This window comes from Convolutriloba macropyga, chromosome 3, assembly GCF_964194025.1.
Source record: "Convolutriloba macropyga chromosome 3, txConMacr16.3, whole genome shotgun sequence".
Taxonomy (NCBI): domain Eukaryota; kingdom Metazoa; phylum Xenacoelomorpha; order Acoela; family Convolutidae; genus Convolutriloba; species Convolutriloba macropyga.
The window spans coordinates 518,902-540,744 of record NC_134470.1 but is presented as its reverse complement, the minus strand read 5'-3'; the positions used below and the strand labels follow the sequence as shown (position 1 = coordinate 540,744).

The 21,843-nt window shown below is 33.6% G+C and overlaps 2 protein-coding genes across 2 annotated transcripts in view; both read right to left on the bottom strand.

Annotated features, from left to right (window-relative positions):
- LOC142335853 (patched domain-containing protein 3-like) overlaps positions 1-2,106 on the bottom strand; it is a 44,120-nt gene extending 42,014 nt beyond the window's left edge. Inside the window, exon 1 of the mRNA XM_075384180.1 lies at positions 1,453-2,106. Within this exon, the coding sequence (XP_075240295.1) occupies positions 1,453-1,688 (236 nt within the window). The 5' untranslated portion in view covers positions 1,689-2,106. The remainder of the gene's footprint in view (positions 1-1,452) is intronic.
- Positions 2,107-7,789: 5,683 nt separating this feature from the next.
- LOC142335852 (long-chain-fatty-acid--CoA ligase 1-like) overlaps positions 7,790-21,843 on the bottom strand; it is a 32,820-nt gene continuing 18,766 nt past the window's right edge. The window contains exons 7-12 of the mRNA XM_075384179.1: positions 18,950-19,075; positions 14,495-14,638; positions 11,124-11,246; positions 10,285-10,503; positions 9,895-10,001; positions 7,790-8,384 (exon numbers count right to left, since the gene is read on the bottom strand). Of these exons, the coding sequence (XP_075240294.1) occupies positions 7,980-8,384; positions 9,895-10,001; positions 10,285-10,503; positions 11,124-11,246; positions 14,495-14,638; positions 18,950-19,075 (1,124 nt within the window). The 3' untranslated portion in view covers positions 7,790-7,979. The remainder of the gene's footprint in view (positions 8,385-9,894; positions 10,002-10,284; positions 10,504-11,123; positions 11,247-14,494; positions 14,639-18,949; positions 19,076-21,843) is intronic.

Below are 21,843 nucleotides of genomic sequence, written 5' to 3'. Positions count from 1 at the left end.
AAAACCATACATTTCAATTTTTTTAAAGAAAATGTTATGCGAAATGGAATTAAACGCTTTTGCAAGGTCTAGAAAAAAAACAGTTTCTTTGCTTTGATCTAAATTAGCTGAAACTGTTTCAACCAATTTTAGAATTGCATCAGTTGCAGACTTTTTTTTTCTGAAATCCAAATTGCTCTTTGTTTATAATTTTATGCTTATCAATGTACTCCGTCACCTGATTCAGAAGGAGGCGCTCAAAAATTTTTGCAAAACTTTGTTACAGAAATTGGTCGATAATTTGTGCTATCTAATTTATCACCTTTTTTGAAAGTTGGTGTTTTATAGGCTAGTTTCATTTTAGTTGGGAAAATTTTCTCCTTAATGCACTCATTTAAGGTGAATTGTAGATGTACGCCTATAGCTAATTTGCAAGACTTTATGAGTCGAATTGAGATTTCACCAGGTCCTGCTGCTTTGTTATCGTCCAGCGAGTCAATGACTGAATAAACTTCTTTTCTAGTCGCAGTTCTGAATGTGAATTCAGGTATTTTAAGTTTATCAGGGTATTTACAACCAATATCCAAACCTTTGAAAACACCTAGATTAGCAAATGATCTTATCAGACAATTGACAATATTTTTTGGTTCCCTTGAAATTTCACCACTGTCTAATCTGATTTCATCAACCTTGGAATTTCCATTGTTCCTTACTTGTTGGTAAATTTTGGAAGAAATTTATGCAAAAATTGTTGTGCGCCCCCCTTATTCTCCTATTAACTAAGTTTCTTAAGCGCTTAAATTCTTTGTACGTCTCGCTGTCAGGAATTTTTTTCCATTTATTGAACAAAAAATGTTTTTGTGCAATCAAATGTTTCATTTCAAATGTTTCAATTTTAATAACACTGAACACTTCAAATCCTCAATTTGAAAGCCAGAGTGTAAAATTAAAATAAAAGCAGCATTGAGTTAGTCCGATTTCAGATTTGAAAAATTTATCTAATGCACACGCGTTCTGAGGTTGAGATCCGAGTCCGGAGTGACCTCTGATCATACGCAGAGACCACTAAAAGGCAAAATAGAATCATTAATTTGTACAATGTCTTCTTTTGTAAGAATGCTAATTTAATTTGAGTGCAAAATTAACTAAAAACAACAAAAAACATGAAAAATGAACAAGGAGGATATTAACGATATGCGTCCGTACATTTAGTTCATTAATGCCTCTTACATTATATTTTATAAGTCTTTTCATGGCCGACTCCGGTCAAGCACGGTCCTTTCACAGACAATTTTGGCCAAAATTCGTATTTCGTAAATCTACCTAAGTCCGTAATCTCTACATCTCAACTCTATTTATTGTTTTTTGAGCCGAACTTTCTTGTGGTCTCTACCCCCCCCCCCCCCCAACATTGACTTTGTAAGTGGTTTCAAATATTCGACCTCTCAACGTGTGCAGTGTAAATCAACTCACTTGTAGAAAACTTTCTCAATAGAAGATGTGATGACGTCACTTAGTCTCTCCAAACAGCCACAATTGAGAAAACTCATTGGGTCTTTTTCCCCCTGGACAGATACTTCGGCTGAAGACGATTGATGGTCCGGGTCGGATCTGTTCTTGCTTTGATCAGATTTATCTTGATTCCAATCACCATTATAAGGAGGCGGAGACTTCGAAGGGTCCACAACTTGGGTAGCGGAAGCTGTCATAACTATAGGTTATAAATCTTGGTTATAAAATTATAAATTTTTGCAATAATTTATGGTACAAATTTGCTAGAATTCAAAAATAATGTGCAAAACTTGAATGAACTTTTTTGCTTTGTTTTTGTTTCTATCAAGTCAAATTTCGGTGACGACAATATTTGAACAATTTATGACCAAATTTGAAGTTGCAAGCTCTAATTATGCCGTGCATTTGCTTTTAATAAACAGCCAGAACTCAAAAAACTATCTGTTCAAATGTAGTAAGTTTTTCTTTCTGCTCGGAAAAGGACTAAAGAAGCGCTGCGTTTAACCATTCGTTTCTGTCTGAGGTTAGTTTAGTTCAAGCAAGTATTTTTGATGGTAAAAATTTTACACTAAAGCAGTAAAACGAACATATAAACAAGACCACTCGCTTTTAATGAAAAAAATTGTGCGTGCGTTTAAAAAAGCGTCTAAGCAAGCGTCATTTACTTATTTTCTGCTTTTAGTTGTGTTACATAATGCGCCTTGTTATTTTGTAACACGCGATGGAAAATATATGAAGCGTTTCCTGTCCCCTCACGGTATTTTTTCCCCGCTTTTGATGGGCCGCAATGTATGAAAAATTGTTTGAAAAAAACAATCATCAAAACAGCTCAAACAAGTTTCAAATTTTCATTTTACTAAGGAAATGAAACAAGGTTGCACTCATTGTTTCAAATTATGTCTAAAAAATTCGCGCCGTTGGGTAAAAAAACTCCACTAATTGAAAAAACTCCATCTTGAATTGAATAAAAAATCTAAATGGATTTGCAAAACGAAATGTTTATATGTCACAGTTCTTACAATCAAAAACCTAATGGTGCATAAAATGAATCAATATTCAAATTTGTTTCACTAATACAGTGAATAATATATATATATATATAATATATATATATATATATATATATATTATATATATATATATATATATATATATATATATATATATATATATTATATATATATATATATATATATATATATAATATATAAATATATATATATATATTATATATATATATATTATATATATTATATATATATGTTTTATTTACCAAGCCGTGGTGGAGGGAAATATGGAGAGTCTATAGAAGTGTGTTTAGTGTGAAAACTTAATTTTTGTTGTAGAAAATTCAGCAAAAAATTTTTCCTGCTTTTGGCCAATAGGACTGTTTTAGCGTCTTATAGACTGATAGCGTATGGTGAAAACTATGAAAAAATTAAAACTTCGTACAAAATTTTTTGTAATAGTCAGGTTGGTTTTAAACATCTTAAATAAGTATGCAAATTCTCCTTTTACGGAATCTCTGGTATCATTAACTGATCATTCTCCGATCATGAGTCAAATGTGTCTAATAAATATTGGTAAATAATTTCGAATTTCACTGGGGCAATTGTAACAAGCCAAATATGTATATAATTTAGAAGAATTGGCTGCATTCGGTGACTCTGTCCCGCAAAATAATTAATACAGGTCCTGTAGTGGTTTTGATAATATCTGTTGCTAGGATGAAATTTTCATCTTAAAAATTGGCGAATTTTATTTTATGGTTCAGATAGCATTTAATAACTGGAATATTTCTGTTGATCATCCGTAATTGGCAAAAACGAAGTGTTAAAATTGGTAGAAGTAAGTAGCCTTAAGACTACATTCTAAATCTTTATTGATGTTGGCCAAGAGCTCTGTTTTCTTTTGGAATATGTGGCTATCAAGTGCTTCGTGACACAAAATATTTCAGCGCAAATGCTTTGAAGTTATTACAGAAATTTGATGTTGAAAATTAAACACGATATCAAACTCTGAAATATTTTCTTATTTTTGTTTACTGATTAACCTTGCTGGGCCTAGATTTGATGATGTGTTACTCTAACGCTTTTGCTTGTTATTTTCCTAATTTCTATACAGGGTTCCACCCTGTTGTTATTTTAAGCCACATCTTACACTAATTTCAATGTTTGTTTTTCTCACCATTTCATTGGAACCATTTCAAGCTCATTTTATTTAGATCATCTGCTTATACAGGTAATCCGTTAAATTTTTTGCAATAATAAAAAAATTTCTTCGGTTAGGTCTTTAACAAAAAGTTTACATGTCGGCCAATCGGGGTCGATTGGTACCTCTTTGCTGATAAAAAAACAGTATTATTTCAAATGTTTTCAAATAATGGAATTATTCCGTAAACAGATAATTTGACTTTTTGACAAAAATAGAGGTATGGACTTTCCGATCATTTTTTTGCACCGCATATGTCTTTGGTTTGCAAAAAATAGATAATTTTTTCAATTCATACTGCAAACCTATAGTCCTAATAAGTTCGCCTAATTTATAGCAGATTTAGCGGTTTCTTTAGAGCAGCCCAATATTCTAAAACGTTTTTTTCTTTGCCTAAATATGATTTTTTTGAGTTCGAAGATCACTATGATCATTCAAAAATTAATTCTATACATTGAAAACAAATACTGGAAATCTATAGTTTTGATATTTAAACTTGTTCTATATGATACAATTTTGAAATGGTTTATTCAAAAAATCGAAAAATGTAAATTGAGCGAACAATTTAAATAAACAATTTCCATTTGAAAAATTGTCACTAACAGCTTGGCGTTTATGTTTTATCCTGATCGACTAAAAAAGAGTAAGTAATTAGAGAATAAATGTGCAGTTTCAAATAAGGGGAGACCTTGATTTCCAATTGTTTTCACAGAATTTAACATTCTCTTAATTTCTAAAGATCGAAACTTAGATAGAGTCCATGTTGTTTATTTCGGTTGAGCGTATTTTTTCAAAAATTCAACGGAATATAAAATCAAGAGAAAAAATTCTTGTATTTATTGTTTGCCATTAGACTGGCTGGAGTTCTATTTATTTTTCGTCTGTGCATGTTTGTGCCCCCTCCCCAGTACTTTCTGATTTCCAGCTATTTTCCGTTTGCGCACCCATCCCCACCAGTGTGTACCAGTACGTAATGCTCCCCACAGTTACAGAGAAAGTGTCGTTACAAAATAATTCGTTTCGTAAAAGTTTGGTAGTGCGTCTTGAGGGTGCAATTAATATGCATCCTCTAAGCAGAGGGGCGGGGGGCACAAACGGAAATGATACAAAATGTTTCACTCACCACTGATAGTTTCAGTGGTGCACAGTGTACTCGTTGTTTTCCTGAACTTTAGAAATTTTTCCATTATTTTTTTTTAGTGAGTAAAAAAAATTGATTCTGGTCTTTACCATACCCGTAATTAGATTGTGAAGAATGGTACACGCTACTTTTGCAAAATTAGTATAATAAGCTCTCAGCCCTAGTAACAATAAATATCAATTTTTAAAAAGATAAAGAGTACCCTATAAAACGTACAAATATAAAAAAATCTCAAATATTTTATGAATTATCGTAATAACAAACATAACAAAGCCGAGAGCCAAATGTTTGAAGCTAAAACCGTTATAGAGATTAAAATATAGTTCACCGGAAACGGGAATTTTAAAAAATGACGATTTCATAATGATGTTTTTGAAAACAAACATTTCCGAAAGTCATAACAGACTTAAGATTTCAACAAACAGCGATGGATTAAATTGCAATACGCCAGGAAGCCAATAGGGCCTTTTAATAATGAGACTGTCACAACCCCACAAAAAATCAACGAATATATAAAGAAGTCAAAACTTCAAAACAATTTTACGAGATCACATTGTTCAAGGCACTGTAATTGTAAGATGTTACCTGCAAGAATGTAAATTGTCGCTTTCTCCTCATTTCCACATCAAAGAGTCTGCTTTATAAAGGGACTATTTAGACATGACACCAATAAGGAAACCAAAATTTGAACAGTGTAGTAATCTCGAAAACTTATACCAAATTAATGGTCGAAGCAAACAGCCATAACGCATAACCAAGCGCGAAAAAAGTGCTGGAATGAGAAAAAAGTGATTTCTTTTTCGTGAGATTGACTTACATGGTTACAAAAATGAAAGCAAATGGCTACAACTGAAAATATTTTATATCAATCTTAAAGTCATTACAACAAGTAGCTATAAACTGAAATCCTTAACTAAGTTGAGTTAGACGACCTGGGGAAGCAATTGAGACAAATTGTTATAAGGTATATGGCGTACAACAACAAAAGGAAAAAAAAAACATTGGTAAAACAAAGAAAAGCATAAAATTTTGCGAGATAACTGTGTCTCAGCCCAAAAAGCACAAACTATATATCAAAAGCTATTAACAAATCCAGATACGCCTTTCCTTTATCCAACGCTGTGCCTTCTCCCTTCTACGCTTTGCATCAATTGGACTTGTCAATAATAAGATAATTCGACAGAGAAACAAAATGAACTCTTAAATGCAATTATGCTCAAAAAGTAAAAATAAAATGCGTAATATCAAAACAAAGAGACCTTTAGTTGAACTTAAACCCGTTATAGACATTAATTTTTAACCCAAAAAACGGGTTTCTGCCTGTTTTTACTGAGACTGCGCCCGAAGTTGAAAAAAATAAGGTAAATTTGTGGCGGATTTCAAAATTTAACCGATATTTTCTTGAAACAGAAATATTCAAAGTCATAACAGACAATAGATAACAACTGAAAGAATTGTCGAGGATCATTTATACCTCCTATAATTAAGTAGATGTTTGTGTGGGGACAGTAAATCATTGGGCTACAAAAAGATAACAAATGCAAGCAAAATTCAGGAAACACATAAGTAGTATATGTCATTAATTGAGCCTTGATTTGTAATTCCTGTAATTAAAAAAAATTTTACATAAAAAACACTTACATAACTGAATTTTTTTTTTGAAAAAATGTCGCTCCACATTAAATCCTTTATATTTTTATTGTAAGGATCCATGGCGAGGTCAAGATCAGACAAGATGCTACTGCACGTCTATTAAAATACTCATTTGTACAAATGGCTGCAAAATAGGTCAATTTTTAGCATAATTTTTCAGTCTGCCAAAAAATGCATTTTGTGTAATTTTCAAGTTTAAATCCGCAAAAAGCGGGCAAAATCATTATTCCAGAGACTCTCAAAGCCAGCGACGTACAACTAGCTCCATCGTTAGCTTAAAAATAATCAGCCGCAGTTTTAAGGTATCTACTTTCGGCAAAATTAAAGCAAGTGGGCTAAAAAAGAAAATTTGGTCCTAAAAAATGTCGAATTTTGAATAAATTCTAGCAAAACAAAACTCGGATCAAACAATTCGGCAAGCCGCCTCTATCTTAAGAGATAAAATAAAGGCCCATTTTTCTCAGGCCCATTTTTCTCAGGAAGTAAACATGAATTTACCGAGAGATACCTTTCCAGCAGAAATTTGCGAAATTATTAAAACCTTTAAAAATTCATTTGCAAATGATTGACGTTTGAGACCAAGTCAAGATATTAAAATAGTGTTTATTTGGAATCGTGCAGCTTCGAGATTACTGTTTTACCTTGCAAGCTTTCTGGATCCCTTTTGCGTAGTTTGTTTTAAAGTATTCTTTCTCAATGACATATTTTTTCAATTTAGACTGAGCAAGTTCTCAACACAGACAAAAAATCCGATAAGGGACATCTTTTTGCTTCAAGTCTTCTTATATTTTATATGGCCAGCTGTAAAAACAGTCACTTTTGCGCGTTTTTTAGAGGATAAATAAGTGTAGAGAACGAACAAAGAGAACGAATATTATAGTATGATCTTTTGGTGTGTCAAAAACTTTGAGTTCACTTTTGTAGATTTTTTATGCATAGTTTCAATATTATTTGGAATCTAGGTATATAAAGTAAGACTGTACATGGTAAATAAATAAAACTTTTAGGCTAACAAATGAAGTATAGTGAAGTTTTTTTTTTGCTTTTTTTGCCCATTTGCCACGTTTTCAGAACTTGCTTGACATTTGGCGGGCTGGAATTTTAATTGCCAACGCACTTTATTAATACTGCTGTTATTTTTATCATTAGCGTACTCAACCAGTCAAGCTCAAACGAACAACAGAAAATTGATAAATTATATCTCATCAATGCGTATTTTCCCAGTTTTGCTTTAGTCATAGCTGCCTTGTCATTTTGAATTAAACTTACCGCCTCAAAATTACTTGGGCAAAATACAGAGACAAAAACATATTTATCAAGAAGACTTGATCAATTTGTAGGGTACAAGTTTTGATCATCCAAATAAGGAAAAATGTTACAAAATCAATTTACTGTACAGGTCATTTACAAGCACAATTAATATGCAAATCATAATCATCAAAGAATTGGTTCGTTTGAAAATTTCGATTCGTACTTCCAAATCTCAAGCAGTGTTGGTGATGTTGTTGTTTACAATTTCATACATTTGCTTGATTTCTTGTTCAAAATGTTTTCTCATAACATGTCGTTTGCTCTTCATAGTCGGTGTGAGCAAATCGTTTTCAACCGTGAACAAATCGTGACTCAAATGAATCTGTTTTGGAATTTCTAGAGAGTTAAACTTGAGCTCTTTGGCTTTGTCTTTTATTTTTTCCATTATTAGGGCTTTCACTTCAGTAGATTTGCAAAGATCTTCAAAGCTGTCGTCTTTTTTGGCTGAAACCTGTTTGCGGTCGATATAAGTGCGGAGAACTTCTTCATCGGGCACGACAATGGCTACTATGCAAGACTCTAAACTTGTCCCATGGATAAACATCTGGGCAATTAGAGGAATTTGAACGTAGCCGGACTAAAATGGACATAAATTCGTTAAAAGTGGAATACAAATAAATACCATTCAGGTCATTATATGTAATATATAACAATTCTAGCAATAAAGATGGATGCAAGATTTTGAATAAGGCTTGCCTTTCTTTCTATTAGAGTTTTGATATGTTCATGAAACATTAAACTGGTCTAAAAATCGGCTTAGGGCCTTGGAACAGCTTGGAACAATGTCTCATATGCCACGTTTCAAATCTTGCAAGAATCTTACAATTTATGGTTCATCTTGCAAAAGTCTTGCAAGATTTGAATCCGCCCATATTACGGATATTCTTCTTCCTTTGAATGTTTTCTTATAAAACGGGTCTAGGAAACCCAACGGAAAAAAACCACCCTGTGTCTATAATAGGAAATAAAACCCCATGAAAAACCCACGGATATAAAACCCGACGGTAAAAAAAACCCATGTTAACATTGAATGAAGGACCATGTGATTTTAAAAAAAAACCAGCAGAAATTTAAACACGCATGCATAAAACTTCACGTAATTCAACACCGAGTTTTCACGTTCTGTATAACGTATTCACGCTTTAACAAGATTTATACATTTCAGTGACCCCAATTAGATTTGATTCGGTCAATTGTTTCCAAGGAAATAATTTCAGACCTCTATAAAATATGAACTTCATGGTAACAAAACAGTGGTAAACTAGAGGGGGGTCAATAGAAACGTACTCCCAACTAAAAAATCACTCAGAAAAGTACCGTAGAAACCACATTTTTGTTCTCTTTTGTTTTCGATAAGAGAAAATGAAAGTCACGGCAGAATAAAACGCATTGGTTGAGCCGCACATGAATATGAGCGATTAGAGTACTCCGAGCAATGGCTTCGAATATGTCATTTTGAGAAACTGTTTTAATCTTTTGCGTTTTATCTGTGTGATTGTGTTGTTATATAATCCATTTAATTCAATTTTATTGATGCTACATGTTATTGACAGTCAAGTGGGTGTTTATTTCCTCGGGTTTTTTCTTTGGGGCTTTCTTTACGTGTGGTTTTTGTTCCTATTATTTTTGGGTATCTTCCGTGGGTTTTTTCCCAAACTGTTATAAAACAATACATGCCATGTAATTCTGAACTTGTTATCGCGTAAGGATCTAATTGCTCTGACTAAGAACTTTCAAAGTAATTAAATTGACTATGGGCTTATCGGTCTCATTATCCCATTATAAAGATCTGAAAAGAAGATGCAAAAAAGAAAATACAGGTAACTTACAAGACAACGTAGTAAGAAGTTAATAAGATCTTGCACGATGATTAAGTTCTCGAATTTGAAGGGATTCTGAAAAATAGTTGCCTATGTATTATTCAGATAACTGAACAATTATCAAAGCACAAAACTTAAGTTTTTCTCAGGCTGTTGAGAAAATTTGTTTATTAACGGGGAAAAACTGATCACGACATAATCACAAAGCGTTGGAGTTCAGATGTTTATAACAAGGAGGCCCGGACCATCAATTTATAATCTGCTTACCTCTAGTTTGTCAGGTGCAATGTACTCTCCCTGAGCCAGTTTGAACATGTTCTTACATCTGTCAATGATCCTCAAACTTCCATCTGGAAGCCACTCACCAACATCACCTGCAGAAACAAACAAGCCGATTTCCATAAAGTAGGCACGCAAGTGATTTGAAATTTTTGTTAGTATATTTTGCTTTCCAGTGTAAATCGAAACGATCAAAACAAACATTGTGGAAAGCAGATAGTTGAATCTTTTCTGTAAAATTTTTTCCCTGGTCTAGAGCTGCTATTTTTTGTAGTAACTATTGCAAAAGTTTGTGAAAAGCTTACGTTACTGGAATAATTAAAACCATTCAGTTGAAATATTGATCAATATGAATGCATGGAATTCTGAACAACTGACCTGAGTGAACCCATCCATTGGAGTCAATTGTCTCCTTTGTCTTCTCTGGGTCCTTGAGGTACCCTTTGAACATGTTGGGTCCTCGGAAACAGATCTCGCCCTGGTCTTTATCAGCGTAGTAATCCATCTCCGGAATGTCAACCAGCTTGCACTCACAACAAGGCAAAGGACCACCCACCCGACCAGCGTCATAATGAAAGGGTAAGGTTCCAAAGGCCGCTGCAAAATTATATGCTTAGTGAAAAATTATGGCTGGAAAAAATGCTTTTCTTGACATGCAAGCTCAATTAAAATAAGTGCCAGGAAATATAAGATCGATCATGCTAGCTGTTGCTGGAAAAATATCAAATATCTTTTCAAAAGCATGCCAGACAAAGTTTCATTTTAAAAAATTTCATTTTTATTGAGATTATAGCAAAGAACATCCAAGTTAGCACATTACAATTTCATTAGTATACATTTGTTTTTAGATTTTCATGCCATGAGTTTTTAAGTTCTTGACAAATTCTTCGAGTTATTTTACAGGACAACTATCTGAGTTCATTACGTAAAATTTAATTTGGAAATACAACTTGGGATTAGGACTAGAATTAATTGAATTGCAACTCATAATTTTGATCTTTTTGTTTCCATTTATTTTAGCATGTAAACCATTTCCAGAGATTTATAGCATGTAAACTTTACATTATAGCATACTATCTTACTATACAAACACAGTTAAATGAAATTAGGTATGATTATGCAGGTTGAACATTAATATTATAAAATTTTGCTGTGTTGATTTTTGATTTTCTGACAAATAACATTTTTGTTTTTGTAACCAAAAAAGTTTGCAGTACCTGCGCATGTTTCTGTCTGTCCGTAGCACTCTAGTATCTCACAGCCCATTGCTATTCTGCAGAAGTTGAGCACCCTCTCAGAAATGGGGGCACTTCCAATCAACATGAACCTCACTCTCCCACCTGTCAATCGACAAATAGATTTAAATCGGTCTCTTCCATTGCGTATACCAATGCAATATTCATCAAATAGAACTTTGTGGTGAAAATTTGCGGGCGATTTTAAACTGAGGGTCTTGCTATATTAGATGTAAACAAGGCGGCTCGGTAATGTGCGATCGCACATAAGGTTCCGACCCCGCTCATCCACAATTTTGCCATAATTGTCTACCAAATGAGGAACAGATGAAAAAAAAACAAAATATTCAAGTATTTAAAAAAAAACAGTTGTATGAACGAAATGATAGCCTCCAAAGCAAATAACTGAGTGGGGTAAAAAATGATGCATTAGACTGATGAGATATGCCGATATTAAGAAAACGAGCGAAGACGAACGGCAAAATCAAACAACAACAACAAACAATAATTACATCAAAAAATTTATGTCCGTTTTAAAAAACAAAACTTAATAACAAAGTCAAAATAGCGTCAGATAAAACTGAAAATAAACAAAATAAGTTGTAATTCACCCAAAAAAATGGTTATTCAGCAGTTCATAATAAAGCTTGATCACAATTAGACTAAAAAAAACAGAAACTTTGAAGCTAGAAAATTCACTGAATTTTAAAAAAAAACAATTAATTTCAAATTAATGAAAACCATTAGGTATCAAATAAAATGACCCATATGTTTACAATTATCAATGCTTCTATAGAATGTAATTAAGAACTCTTGGTATTCAATTTTTTATGCAGTTACAAAAACAACAACAAATAGACAACAAAATAAAAATCAATTGAAACTTGCCAGAAAATGCTTTGGAAGCCGTAAAGCCATACTTTGGCCCCCAAAACATGTTCGATTGCACCTTCGTCCAACATTCACCGATAATGTATTATGTGGCCGCTCATTGATGAAGATAAGCAACAATTAGACAAAAAAGAAAAAAAAACGCAAAATTATGTAATTTTTGTTTTTTTCGAAAAAAAATTATTTCCAAAGACATAAAAGCCATTAATTACATAAGGAAAAATTTGAATAGGTTCGTCCATTCTCCCAAAGGAAACCCTTGAGACCTGCATTTATCCAGAATATGTCTTACGTCTACAAAAAGAACGTCAAATATAACAAAAATCAAAAATTCATTTACTTTTTTTTGTGAAAAACCCGTGTGGAAGCCAGTAAAGTCATAACGAATTCTCTTAAAAAATTAGATTTTGTGACACCAATCCCTTTTGACAACTTCCCTTGAAATATATTTTGCGACTTCTCATTAATGAAACTAGGTAACAATTAGACCAAAAAGAAAGAAAAGCAAGATTATGTAATAGTTGTTTTTATCGAAAAAAATTATTTCCAAAGACATGAAAGCCATTAATTACAAAAAAAAAAATTGAATAAGTTCGTTTATTCTTCCAAAAGAAGCCCTCACGACCAGCAAATATCCCGAACAAGTCTTACGTCCACAAAAAGAACGTCAAATATGACAAAAATCAAAAATTAATTTACTTTTTTTTGTGGAAAACCCGTGTCGAAGCCAGTAAAGTTATAACGAATTCGTTAAAAACATTCGATTTTGTGACACCAATGTCTTTTGACATCTGTTCTTGACAAAAAAGTCATCTTTAGCCGTTTATTAACGAGAACAGGTAACAAACAGAAAATAAAAGGAACAAAATTGCGAATTTGAAATGTTTTTTTTTTTCATTTTGGAAAACAATTGTTCTCAAAGTCATGAAAGCCATTATCTATCTTCTAATATCAGAAAATCGGCTCAAATACTCTTCCAGGAAAAGCCAATCAAACCGGGTCGTTGTACAGGAATTTAAATACGACTAAAAGGACAAAGTAAAAACGACAGTTAAAGACAAAATTAAAAAACTCAATTAAATTCTTCGAGAAAGTACTGTGGAAGCGGTAAAGAAACACAATCTATATTTTAAAGGATTTAAATATTATCAATTTTGCGTTGTTTTGAACGCGAAAAATGTGATATATGAACTGACAATAACGTGACAATTTGACAAAACTAGAAAACATGAAAAATGGGCAAATACCTAAAAATTAAAAAAAATTATGAAATCTAGTAGTATCGAAGCCAGAACACCATAACTTAGGCGTAAAACCACAATCGGGACTAAATTTTAATTCAGCAGAAAGAAGGAGCACTCTTTGATTGCCGACACTAAGCTTCAAGTTGACCGAATTAAGAGAAAAATGGAGGCAAAGTTCAATAAGCCATTTTTCAATTAAAAATCAAATTTTTTATAAGTCAAAACGACCATAAGCTTTCAAGCAATCAACTAAATATATTAATTTTGAGCTAATTAGGAAGCCAATAGGACCTATCACTAGTGAGCTTTGATTTGAAATGTTCTCTTATTTAATTAATGTAGAAAAGATCGTATTTTTTTGTTAAAAACTGACTGACGACAGTCCGAATTATTTTTGGATTGTAACGGTCCAAGATTGGTACACTACTAGTCCTGCTAATTATGATTATTCACTAAGGATATTTAATTTTTGGAATGTCATTGATATAGATATTTTGTTAGCTAAAAAATCGAAAATAATTGCTGCGTTTTTGATAATCAACGAATAAAGTTAGCAAAAAACGGCAAAATTTTATTTACAGAGCACTCTTAACGGAAGTTGAAGTGGAATTAGCACCTTTTTCAGTCTACAAAGATTGTGTTAGTGGTGTTTGGGTGTGTACTTCCTGCAAATTTAATCAGAGTGGACTAAAGAAACTTATTGCGTGCTGTTTTTGATGAAAAAGTCTTGAATTTTGTGAAATATTTAGCCGGAGTTTGTGACAAAAATCCAATGAAACTAACCGACAATATATTTTGTCTTTAAACGTAAAATCAACAGCATTTTCTTGAAAAATTTTAAATTTCAACATTAAATTTTATCAAAATTGGCGAAATTTTAATCAAAAATTCCGAAAAAATGTGAATGAAATCAACGGAATTCACTCTATTTTCTCGAAAGTTTAAACCTCGATATCTCCCTCTTAAAAACGAAAATCAAAAAAGTCTTTTTAATTCCATATTCTACGCTGGACAAGCTTTCTAATGATACCAGTCTCAACTCTCTACGATGAATATATCGATCGGCCAAAATTGACTGAACAAAAAAAACCCATTTGAGTAGATAGTTCCTCCCCCCTCAAGAGGGGTCGGAACAAATATATCATGGGGGGTATAATAGGGAAAGACCCCAAATCGAGGCACGTATTTGTACTCCATAAGCGTAAGGTGTGAACAAACCTAGTATTTGTCTGACTTTTTTGAATGCGATGGAGGATAGAATTGTATCCTTAGAAACCGGGATGCCCTCCTTCATGTCTTCCAGTTTGCCCTCCATTGCTTTTTCAAACAGAATTCTTTTCAAGCAGAAAGCTGTCTTCACTCCTGAACAAACAACATAATAAATTGTACATGTTAATTAAATTAGGATCTTTTCCGTTTGTGCCCCCAGCATAATGGGTGCATCTTATTTGCCCCCCCCCCCCAGACTCATGAGCCATATTTTTACATAATGATTAACTATGTAATGACATGTACTCTGTAACTGTGGGGTGCAGAACGTACTGGGGGGGCACAAACAGAGAAAATTTCTAAATTTCAACAAGCAAAAATTACTTCAGCTAAGACACATTGCATCATACACCACAAGTATCAACTAAATTCACCTGGTTAAAAATATCAATCGTGGTTTATCATTTGATCTTTCATTTAATATCAATTTCTCAATTGATCAACAATTTTTTGCTGGCCCCAATATCTCATTCTCTTCATTTAGTATATTTGAACTCCCCTGTCATTGGGGCGAGTTTTTATCAATATTGCAGGAGTTCTCATATCTCATTTTGCAACTCTCACGATAAGCGTAATTTGTATGACCAGAGGAGAGAAAGAACAATTTTTTTTTACAGATTTGCAGTATTAACGTTGCAAAGGGATTTTTTTGATCAAGTGAAATTGCTCCTAAAAGTAAGCCTTATCCTCGATAATGTTTTACCATTACAGTTGTAAGGGTGTATAGACAGCATTGACAGCTATGCAGATAAATCTATCAGATTTTCTTCAAAATTGAAAGTATTTGTCACAATTTTCCTGTTTTCGAGCCATCATGCACAATATTGACCAAATACACAAAACTTTTGAAAAGGGTTTTCGATTATCCTGATTGTTCTTGAAAGAAAAATTATGAAACAACAGTTTGCTCAGCATATGTCTTTCCTCTTCAGTTGTTATTTTTCTATCCACGCTTAAAATTGAGAAAGAAAACTGTGAGTAGAAAGAGAATCGAAAGCAACGGAGTAGAAATGATAACCATTCCGAGCGTTCGCCGATACAGCTCCCCGCCCAAAATACAAGTCATTTAAGGTATAGCCCTCCCCCATTCACAGTAAATCTATCACAGTGGGATATTAATTTTGAGCGAAGCTTTTAGGCGTCAACTAGTTCTGAATTTTTGGTTAAAATTGCTCTCTTCTACTTACACCTGGTTTCCACTTTTTGTTATTCTAGCACATTGTAAAGGCGGACTACACTTACTTTTCAAGTTTTTTTGGTACCAGTGAACGCTTATAAGGGGTGGTTGGATGTTAGACAAAACACAACAACGGGAACTCCCAAAACCAAAAACACTCTGAAAAACAAAAAAAACAGTTTGCTGATGTAATTAAACAAGAATTTTGGACAAATGAATGAATGTGTTCATTCATATATTCAATCGAAGGATCATTCAAAGCCAATTGTAAATGCTGTGTGCATAACCAATATGACCTTAGTTTAAATTCTAGACCAAGAAGAGTATACAGGAAAGTCTAGGCAAAGTTAGCTAGAAAATTCATAGATTCTCTCAGAGGTATAAGTACTCGAAGAGTCCTATGGTGCAGTTGAAGCATAATGTACATGCAAGACTGCTTCTATTAGTATTATTGGTCACAAATATGGTCACCATTTCAATTACCGGAACTTGAACGAACAATGTTTCCTCCGAGCTAGATCTCTGGTTTCCTAATGTAGTCAATATAGGACAATGTCATAACACAAGACATTGACGATTTTTTCTGAGTACTGTTGACTGAGATCTTTTCTACGTATTTAATACAATCAGTTCTTTGAGTTTAAGAATTCACTTTCTGAAGAGTGAAAATGTTCTTCAGCTAAAAATAGTTCCTCCCAATCAAAAGAGAGGGGAGGTAGTAAAAAAGTTTCACGCTTAGTTGGTTCCAAAACAAACATTTTCCTTTGCAAAGCTCTTTTAAGTCTGTTGGAGATATCGGCATTCCCTTGAAAGATCTCTGTATTTTGTTTACCGTTTTCTATACAATTTTGTACTACATTTTCCCCGTTGTCAAGATCTAAACTGCAAGAAAAGAACCAAAAAGTCATGGAGGCAAATGTGACCCAAATCAGTCGGTATGTCACATACCTAAAGTCTATTATAAAGTCTTTTCAAAAGTGCGCCACGGCTAACAACAGATGATCACAACCAGTCTCAGAAACTTCCATCTATCGAATGGTCGCTTTTTTCTGCTCTATTTACTAAGATGGTCCAATTTAAACTTCTGAAGTCTTAATGACAGAACGTACCCGACAGAACGTCAAGTCTTAATTAGTACTGATTCAGTGAAATTGCAAGTTTTGGAACAGCAATGTATCATATTTCCCACGTCTTGAATCAAGACTTAACTCTTTGCAAGTATTGAGTCAACTCTTGGACGAAAATTGACAAGCCCCCAGCAAGTCTTGACCAAGACTTGACAAGTCTCCAACAAGTCTTGGTCAAGACATGGCAAGTCTTGAGTCTAGTATTGTGCACTTTTTTGGCGTTGAATTTCTTGCGTTTAGCAGCGTACAGAAAAGTCCGTCATATAGGATTGTCTGCCTTCAAAACCCTTCGAAGTGAAATAGGAAGCACGGAAAATTGCAAACAAAACCCTCCAAAGTGAACTAGGAAGCACAGAAAAATGTGATGACTTCCGCAAATTTTTTTTGTTATCGCCTAAATGTACGTCATGCCACTCCTTTCGGTGAATTTAATCTCTGGTTTCCTAATGTAGTCAATATAGGACAATGTCATAACACAAGACATTGACGACTTTTTCTGAGTACTGTTGACTGAGATCTTTTCTACGTATTTAATACAATCAGTTCTTTGAGTTTAAGAATTCACTTTCTGAAGAGTGAAAATGTTCTTCAGCTAAAAATAGTTCCTCCCAATCAAAAGAGAGGGGAGGTAGTAAAGAAGTTTCACGCTTAGTTGGTTCCAAAACAAACATTTTCCTTTGCAAATCTCTTTTAAGTCTGTTGGAGATATCGGCATTCCCTTGAAAGATCTCTGTATTTTGTTTACCGTTTTCTATACAATTTTGTACTACATTTTCCCCGTTGTCAAGATCTAAACTGCAAGAAAAGAACCAAAAAGTCATGGAGGCAAATGTGACCCAAATCAGTCGGTATGTCACATACCTAAAGTCTATTATAAAGTCTTTTCAAAAGTGCGCCACGGCTAACAACAGATGATCACAACCAGTCTCAGAAACTTCCATCTATCGAATGGTTGCTTTTTTCTGCTCTAATTACTAAGATGGTCCAATTTAAACTTCTGAAGTCTTAATGACAGAACGTACCCCTGACAGAACGTCAAGTCTTAATTAGTACTGATTCAGTGAAATTGCAAGTTTTGGAACAGCAATGTATCATATTTCCCACGTCTTGAATCAAGACTTAACTCTTTGCAAGTATTGAGTCAACTCTTGGACGAAAATTGACAAGCCCCCAGCAAGTCTTGACCAAGACTTGACAAGTCTCCAACAAGTCTTGGTCAAGACATGGCAAGTCTTGAGTCTAGTATTGTGCACTTTTTTGGCGTTGAATTTCTTGCGTTTAGCAGCGTACAAAAAAGTCCGTCATATAGGATTGTCTGCCTTCAAAACCCTTCGAAGTGAAATAGGAAGCACGGAAAATTGCAAGCAAAACCCTCCAAAGTGAACTAGGAAGCACAGAAAAATGTGATGACTTCCGCAAATTTTTTTTGTTATCGCCTAAATGTACGTCATGCCACTCCTTTCGGTCAATTAAAAAATGGTTTCCGAGTGAAAATATGGCACCTTTTTAAGTGGACCGATTCTCTATTCCGAAACAGCGCTTCGACAGTTTGAAAAATTTAGTGCAATGAAATTTGACGAATATTAATTTTGAAATGCATTAATTATAAATCAGTCTTCGCAAAACTCTACTTCACTTATTAACTGGCAAGTCTTCACAAGTCTTCACAAGTCTTAAGACTTGAAAGATGACTTCAAGTCTTAAGATTTGAAAATGGCTGATTTGTCATTTCAATGCCTGTATTTCAATGGAGAATTACTGCTCAAGACTTGAGACTGGGCCCGGGCCATGACACCGTTATGTAGTAGATACAAGGGTGCACGCACATAATAAGTTATAGGTCACGGAAATAAAAATCAGTTTAGGGTGACACTTTCCGCGATATTACACCACCAAGGTATGAAGTTGTGGCAAATGATACGGAAGGAATTTTTATGAGATTTTAAAGTAAACAAAATGTAAACTGCATGAAAACAAAATAAATAACAGTGTCCTCCCTGTATCTACTGTATAACGGTGTCGTGCACTACTTCCATAGAATTCTGTTTTTTTTCTAGAATTCAGGAGTGAAATAACGCTGTTTAAAAATAGTATCCTTACCCATGTTGATTCGGTCATGAAGCCTGTTTAGAAGTCTGGGAACAATTGGAAAGAATGTTGGCTGTAGTATCTGGATGTCCTCCATCAATTTAACCACAGAGCCAGAGTAGTATCCAATAGCACAACCTGTTCACACAAACACACATTTGAACAAGTAGAATTTTGATACTCAAGACCTAAATCATTACTCTTGATATTTTGAAAACATCAGAAAACTTACCCACTGAACTCATTCAATTCAAATCAACTCTAAATCAAATAACAAATAAAAAGAGAAAAGATTGAAATTAAGTTAGAAAGTTTTAATCCTGGTGTAACCTTTTATGAACATGGGTTGGTAGAATTTTGAAAAATGAATATTTCTCATAAAATAAAATGTTCACCGAAAATCTATTCAGTCATATGCTTGTTTTTTTTTGTGAAATAAAAATTTGCTCTCTTATCATCTTTGCGGTGCACAACAGTAAAAAGCTTTTTTAGGAAAACAATGTCGAGCCTTTTGTTTCCAACTGCACCTGCTTTCTTGATTTTCAAAGCACAAATTATTTCCACTTGCAACTAAAAATGTTACCCATTGCGCAGTTTCTCTAGTGGTCACTTCTCTACTATACCGCAACGAAAAGTTGCGTTCAACTTCTTTTTGGTTTTTTTTTCAATGACGTTTGAGAACAACAGATTTTTTCCGAAAATTTATAGCAAGTTGTTTTTTTCAAGTTTATACCATTTTTTAAAACAAAAAATTCAAAATCTCTAGCCCCAGAATAACGTTTACATATTAAAGTTAATATTAAAAACTGCACTGATCGGTCGATGCAATACATTGGACTATTGTATAATTTTGCATTCCATTCTTACAATTCGGCACTGTTTGAAGTCCAAAGTTTTTACTGAAAAGTTAACGCGAGGCAAAGAAATCTGTAAGTTTTATAAACGTTCTTAGTAAAACTATTAAAATATATCACTGAATCCTGGCAAGTTTATATTTTTTGATTTGAACAAATGAGAGTCTTCTAATTTTAAAAGGAGCAAACATAGACCTAATAAGGTCGGCAAAGTTGCTCTCGAATGACAAGCGGTGCAATTTAATTCAGGGGCTGTAACCTAGGTAAATTTTTGTTGATGGGTGAAAAAACATAGGCCGAAGGTAGGATTTAAACGCCGACCTCCAGAGTCCCATTCCCTCACCTTGACGGAGATATTAGCCATTCGGCTATCATGGCCTTGTCACATACTCTCTAACTATTGGTTTTGGTTGGAAAACAAACATTTTGTTTCGGAGTGAGAGCAATTGTAACTACTCAAAATTCAAGACGAAGTGCGTGAAAAAATCTCTTGAGAAGTCAAAGATTATTCTGGAAGAAAAACGCAAAACGGTCAAGCAAAAAATTTGCATAAAAAAGACACGTTTACAATAATTGCGTCTCATTCGACAGCAATTAAATAAAAACTCTTTTTGTGCGCAAATTTTCATCTGGTTCTTTTATTCAGCTTTTTTATGAAGGCTACAAAATATTAATGTTGGATTAAAGCAGCGTTGAAGAAAACTGAACACTTGAACTCTAGAACTAAAATAAGACATCTCGTATTTGCTTTTTTGAAATGATTAAGATTTCGGTTGAAAATGTCAACTGAATACCACGTAATGATTGATTCATTAGTTGTCTATGACTAGTGTCAAAATGTTGTTTCCATAACTTAACTGTAGCTATCAGTTTTTGTGCGCAAATTTTCATCTGGTTCTTTTATTCAGCTTTTTTATGAAGGCTACAAAATATTAATGTTGGATTAAAGCAGCGTTGAAGAAAACTGAACACTTGAACTCTAGAACTAAAATAAGACATCTCGTATTTGCTTTTTTGAAATGATTAAGATTTCGGTTGAAAATGTCAACTGAATACCACGTAATGATTGATTCATTAGTTGTCTATGACTAGTGTCAAAATGTTGTTTCCATAACTTAACTGTAGCTATCAGTTTTTGTGCGCAAATTTTCATCTGGTTCTTTTATTCAGCTTTTTTATGAAGGCTACAAAATATTAATGTTGGATTAAAGCAGCGTTGAAGAAAACTGAACACTTGAACTCTAGAACTAAAATAAGACATCTCGTATTTGCTTTTTTGAAATGATTAAGATTTCGGTTGAAAATGTCAACTGAATACCACATAATGATTGATTCATTAGTTGTCTATGACTAGTGTCAAAATGTTGTTTCCATCAGTGGTCAAATTGTTGTTTTGATAGCAAAACTTAGCGCTACAGCAACATAAACAAATATCTTACTGTCCCGTCGGCTGTGGAGAGGTATCTGTGAAAAATGGTTACAACGAAAAAATTGTATATAAAGTAGTACTTAAGCGTTCCTAAGAGAATTATAAGCATGGAAACGAGTGGCACTTTTATTGGCTGCAGAATGTTTCAACAAAAGTTTTTCTTTTTTTCAAATTTGATTGTTGTAAACAAGCTCAGTGAACATCTGATGTAGGGTTCACAGCCCAGATTACCCAGATTTTCTCACAGCGCATGATCTTAAACATAATCAATCTAGGTCGGGTGAATTGCTCTCAGACAACCAGGGAGTAGAGGAGGTGGGGTCTGTCGGGATTGGGCTCTCAGAAGGGGGAGGGGGTGGAGACTACCGACCAGAGTCCAATGAGATGGCTGAAAAAAAAAACAGAGGTACGCGCTGAGGGGTTCGAACCGCCTAAAAGCCAGCTTTGGTTGTTTTTTAGGGTATTTTTTTAAAACATTTTTCAAAAAATAAAGGTGAAATTATACTTTTAGTTACTAGTAAGTTTACTACAAAACTAAACTAAATTAGAAGACGTAAAATTATATTTTTACATCATCCCAGCAATTTTTTTGAATCGCACAATTAGAGAATAGTTCATCTCAA